The 6,029-nt window shown below is 46.5% G+C and overlaps 1 protein-coding gene across 1 annotated transcript; it reads left to right on the top strand.

Annotated features, from left to right (window-relative positions):
- Window positions 1–1,906: 1,906 nt before the first annotated feature.
- AFUA_2G18100 (DEAD/DEAH box helicase) lies at window positions 1,907–5,650 on the top strand (the record flags this gene model as incomplete). The annotated part of the gene is made up of 4 exons (XM_751054.1): window positions 1,907–3,041; window positions 3,135–4,098; window positions 4,186–4,621; window positions 5,633–5,650. The coding sequence occupies 4 exons, from the start codon at window positions 1,907–1,909 to the stop codon at window positions 5,648–5,650; spliced, it is 2,553 nt and encodes an 850-aa protein (XP_756147.1).
- Window positions 5,651–6,029: the final 379 nt, after the last annotated feature.

Raw genomic sequence — 6,029 nt, 5'->3', positions numbered from 1 at the left:
TGGTATTAGGCTGCCCAAACCTAATCTATAGCCAATTAGGGTCGTAATATTCATTATGATGTTATCTAGCTACTAATCTAGACATGTGAATGATCTATTTTGAATTCTAGACCATTCTATTAGATATCACGGCTGGCTGCTGAGGTAACTTAGTGAAGATATAGATATCTCTATCATTCCCTCTCTTTCATCTCATCTCTACTACTCAACAACCCTTCTTCTCTATTAAATCATATCTATTGAATCATCTTATCTATTAAATCTATCTATTGAATCATATCTATTAAATCATCTTATCTATTGTTGCTGCCTACCGGCCTGAATATTCCTTGATTCTCTACTATATCTAGTCTTCGGCCTAAATATATATATTTCATATCTACTATTCACTATGGCTGCCCTCCTACCTCCATTCTTCACCTATTATAGTGAATATTTCTTACTTACCTGTTCTGCCTGCCTGACTGCCATTCACCCTACTAAAATATCTGACCACCTGAATGCTGAGCACCCTGGAACTCATGTGACCCAGCAGGCCCTAGATTCTATTAGGGTTGCTGCCCTGACTACTAGTCATAATCAGATTATGACTGAACAGCCTATTCACCCTATTCCAACCCTGGCTAGCCCTAGGGAGGGGTTTCAATGCAAACTGTGCAAACTAGTTCGGCTTAGTCACCGAACCATGCGCAATCATATCCATGATATTCACCAGATCAATGGATATGGCCCTCAGGATGCTGAGATGGCATCATGCCTCATCCAGGCCCTGGAAGGGACTAGCTCTCTCTTTAGGGTAAACCCTCCAGCCACGATGCCTAATCAGGCATCCACTAGCACCCTAGCTAGCCGAAAACGAACTAGGGAACCCTCCCTGATTGGTTCAACCCCTGGACCTTCTATCCAGCGGTCTAGGGTCCATTCACCAGATCAGCCTGGGACATCAACCATTCACCAATTATACCTGGCCTCGTTCCAGGCTCACCGCCAGAATCTTAAGGCATCTAGGGTTATCCAGGTGCTAGATGCCGCCCATGAGGCTAGCAGCTTTTTTAGCGAAAGTGGCTACCCCACCTTCCTTGATGGGAAAGATGCCGGTGATCTGGAGAGATTATTCACTCTAGAAGATCTAGACCAGGCAGCCGATCTATTTGCCATCATTCACCGCCTACTATCTCTGGGTCAGAATCAGATGAAACACACCACTACCCAATCACTAGCAGCTATCAACTCATTTAGTCAAGATCCAACTAATCAGATGTCACTACGGCCTCTTAGGGCTCTCCAGAACCCTACTAGTATAAGGGGTTATGCCCTAATCTTTCAGGCTTACCTAGCCTTTCTCCTCAATTCTTTCAGGCATCTAGCTGGGGGTGGCCCTAGCAGTTACCTAGGGCTCGATACCCTAAATGATCCGGAGAGGTATGATCTAGAAGCCTTAGAAGCCTTCCTTCTTCGGGCTTCTAAGCCTGAGGCATCTATTTCATCTGATTCTGACTCCCCTGATTCAGATGATTCTGCTCATGCTAGCCCTTCTCAGCAGATGCCTGAGGCTGATCCAGATGATGATCGAGATTATGATCTAGATTCAGATGAGGAAGATGAGGCCCTGCCACAGGCCCCCCAGCTGCCCAATGAATCCCTAGATGAACAGCTAGTCCAGAAAGGGGTTAGTCTAATCATGAATCTCACCCTCCAATTGGCGAGGCGCCAGGTCATTCACCAGAGAGAGGTCCCACTATATGCCTTTTTAGCCTGCTTTAGCCGAAATGATTCACATGACTGTTTCAAAACCCTGTCTTTGATTGGTTATTCATATTCAGCTATTATCAAATCACACCAATTCATTCTGCTTCATTGGCTGCACACTGAACCATTCACCATACCAGAGAGGCAGCCGGAATCTATGGCTGTTTTCATCCGAAATTGGATGACCAATCACTTCACTGGCCAATCAGAATCACCTCTAGGTCATGTGTTAGTTCTGCGAATGCTAGCACTATACCTGATTCGGACTAGTGCCTCACTAGGCAGAATTCACCCTGTGGCCCCACACACATTGAAATATGGTCAGGTGACTATCTCTCAGGGCCACCTGAGGCACTTCCTAGCCCAGAGGGTCCAGCAGCTAGCCCTAGCCCTATCTAATGATCTGTTTTTGGAATTCAGCGATTTTCGTGAGATTCAGCACACACTAGATCTTGATAGGGCTGCCCAGCATGAAGATATTAGTCAGCAGGCTAATAGCTGGTCATTTCTGCAGGCCTACCTAGATCAGGGAGCACATGACTATCTACTCCAGAAGGTTCTCCCTGATTCTGATTGGTTCATTCAGGTGGACGGCCCTAGTGGACCCACTCTGACGCTAGTTAGGGCTAGGGCTAAGGCCTTTCTAGATTCTTCTAGTGCCTGGCTGAAGCAGCTACTAGCTCTCTGTCATATCACCAGTGGGGCCCCTGCTAGGGGTACTGAGATCAATCAGGTGATCTGGCAGAATACCCCTATCAACCCTAGGAATCTGTTTCTGGATCCAGTGAGCAAGCTATTCCTAATTAGGCTAGCTTATTCTAAAACATTCAGTCATACTGGCCAAGAGAAAGAGGCAGTTAGGGCTTTGCCCCAGTCCCTTTCCTATTTAGTACTAGCCTATCTTGCCTATATCCGACCATTTGAAGAGGCCCTGCTTATTAAGCTGAATCAGAAGCTACCGGAGGCCCATTTTCTTCTATTCTATGATCACCGGACCTGCAAACCCCTATCTTCTAAGGTTCTATCTAGAACCCTGAAGAATATGACATCAGAGAGCCTAGCTCAACCAATCAGCTTATCTCCCTGGCGCCATCTCATGCAGGGTTTCATTCGCCATGGTCTAGGCCTTCATGATCCACTAGCCGAATTAGGAAATGATGACCTAGATGATGAGGCCCTAGGGGCTGACCAGATGCACCATTCGAGGGAGACTGGCCTGAGAATCTATGGCAGAGTGATTGCGAGCTTCCAGGGGGTTAGGGCTGACATCCAGATAGCCCTAGTTACCTTTAGTCAGCGATGGCATGCCTATCTAGGCCTAGCTCCTGACCAGTTAATCATTCACTCTCTATTCTATAATAGGGAGGTCTGGCAGCCTCAGGCAGATTATTCACCTAATTCACCTCAGCCTCAGCCTACTAGGGGTATGGAATTTCCTCTAGATCAGCCAATCATTCAATTCTATTACCCTCAGAAGCCTAAGGCATCACCTCCAGCTAGAAAGGTTTCTATTGGCCAGTTCAATGAATTTATCAGCCTTTATGGATTGCCTCAGGCTAGTGATCAAGCCCTCAGGCAGCAAGATCTATATCTAGATCTAGATCGAGATCAGGGTCAGCTAGCTAGGCAGCTAGATCCATCAAGATCAAATCTAGCATCTCACCAGCAGCTAGATGAGGGTCTGCTAGATCACATGCTCAAAGAGTTTATGCAAGATGATCAGGTGACCTTTAGAAGCCCTGAGCAGCGCCAGGCTTTTCATCTTATTATGAAACAGGTGCCCTATCTATTTTTAGTGCTTCCTACTGCTGCTGGCAAAACCACACTATTCCTTTTTGGGGCTAGTCTAGCCACTAGTCAGGTTACTATAGTAATAGTGCCATTGATTTCCCTAAAGCTAGACCTCTCTAGGAAAGCTGCTGCCTTAGGCCTTCAGCCTACTATCTGGGAACCTGGTCAGGTCATGCCGCTAGCCAGTTCTAGGGTGATCTTAGTGCAAATTGAACATCTAGATCACCCTAGGTTCAATGAGCTAGCAGATGAGCTGATTACCCAAAAGAGACTAGCACGAATTATTTGGGATGAATGTCACCTGATTCCACTTGCTAAAAGCTATCGGCCAATTGTGTTGCGTGCCTGGCATGCCCTAGCCCTACCTGTGCCGATGGTATTCAGCTCAGCTACCTTGCCTCACCACCTCCAGGCTGAGCGAGTTGATATGATGAAGCTAGGGTCCCTGCCTGAGGTTCCAATAGTTAGGGCTGACCTAACCCTACCAAATATGGCATATATGGTTGAGAAGGTCCCTGACCGCCTGCCTGAATCAGAATATGCCCCCTATCTCCGGCAGTTCATCAAGACCTTTGAGATGAAACATGGCCCATTTAGGTCTAGTACTACTGCTCAGGCTAGTGCTCAGGCTAGTGCTCAGGCTAGTGCTCAGGCTAGTGCTCAGGCTAGTGCTCAGGCTAGTGCTCAGGCTAGTGCTCAGGCTAGTGCTAGTGCTAGGACTAGGGCTAATGTGATCATCTTCTGCCGAACAAAGCGGCTAGTGGATGCCTTATCTGATCAAATGGATCCTGAGGCAGCCAAATTCCATTCTGATCTATCTGACCAGGCTAAGCTAGATCAGCTAGATCGATTTCAATCTAGCAGATATATCTTAGTGGCTACTGGGGCCATTGGGGCAGGGTTTGATTTCCATGACATTGACTTAGTCATCCATTTTCTGCCTGGTGAATATGAGATGACGAGTTTTATGCAAGAATCTGGTCGCGCAGGCAGGTCACCTGACCAGCCTGGATGGTCATATTGCCTAGTGAGGGCATACCAGCTGCAGGCTAGGCCTAATCAGAAAGGGAAAGCCCTAGAGGTCTCCACCTTCCTAGATTATCTAGGGGAGCAGGTCTGCCGGCGGCGTACCATATCTAGGGTGTTTGATTCTAGGGCTATTGAGTCATGTGACCCTGGCTGGGCCCTCTGTGATCTATGTGATCATAGGCAATCCAGGCTAGGCCTAGTTAGGCAGGCGGTTAGGCAGGAACAAGGGCAGAATCTCATTCAGATGAATATCTTTGCCTGGGCGGTGAGGTTTTGGCATGAGAGATCCTGCCTGATCTGCTTTATCTCAGGTAAGCTATCTATCTTATCTATTAAATCTATTGATCTATTGATTCTATTAATCTATTGATTCTATACTAACTAATGATCTAGAAGATGAACACCTCACTGATAAGGCAGCAAGAATGAGGTCATGTGCCCATGGCACTAGTGAATGCTCGCAGAGGGAAGAATATCAGGATCAGGCAGGCAGGCTAAGGCATCGATATGGGCAGCCTCAGGCAGATACCTGCTGCTGGAGGTGTCTTCTCCCTACTAGGGTTTGCAAGGGAGCCCTAGCTCAGGCAGATATCACTAGGTGTTTTGACCCTAGTCTGATTATTGTGTTCTGGCTAGTAGTTAGGGACTATAGGGGGGACCTTATGGATGACCTGGATGCCTGCCTAGACCCTGCTTTACTGCCTCGGGCAGAGAAAGAAGAGAATATTCTCTTAAAGAGATGGGAGCTAGATACAGAGATGGTGCTAGGGGCCCTATTATTCTATAGATTTGCTATTTCTCATTCTGCTAGATATGGTTATAAAGCCTAGATAGATCTAGAATGTTCTAGACTAACTAGGCTAGTATAAGTTGAATATATTTTATCATGATTCTATATATATATTTTTAAATATAGAAGGCTACCCCTAAATCTAGATCATATCAATATATATATTCACTAGGCCTAGACATACTAGATTAACTAGCCTAGTCAGCCTATATCACTGAGCCTAGACCCCCTGCGCAGGCATGTCTCACAGCCAAACCACCTAGTGTAGTCTAGCCAAATCACCAAGACTAGACCCCCTGCGCAGGCACCTCTGGCAGCTAAATCACCAAGCCTAGCCATATCAAATCACCCAACCTAGCTATATCAAATCACCTAGCCTAGTCAGATCGAATCACCTAGCCTAGCCATGCTGAATCAGCTAGCCTAGTCAGGGACCTCTTACAGCTGAATTACTAAGCCTAGTCAGCCTGCTTGGGGACCTCTCTCAGCTGAATTACCTAGCCTAGCCATATTGAATCAACTAGTCTAGGCAGGCTGAATGACCTAGCCTAGACAGCCTGCTCTGCCTACTAGATCACTATGCCTAGGCCTACTCTATAGATCTCTTTTACCTCTCTCTGACTTTCTAAATATATATATTTCTCTTATACCTTACCTCTATCTAGTAGAC

The sequence above is a fragment of the Aspergillus fumigatus genome, chromosome 2 (genome assembly GCF_000002655.1).
Source record: "Aspergillus fumigatus Af293 chromosome 2, whole genome shotgun sequence".
Taxonomy (NCBI): domain Eukaryota; kingdom Fungi; phylum Ascomycota; class Eurotiomycetes; order Eurotiales; family Aspergillaceae; genus Aspergillus; species Aspergillus fumigatus.
The sequence above is the reverse complement of the archived record's forward strand: the minus strand, read 5'-3'. Positions and strand labels throughout refer to the sequence as shown.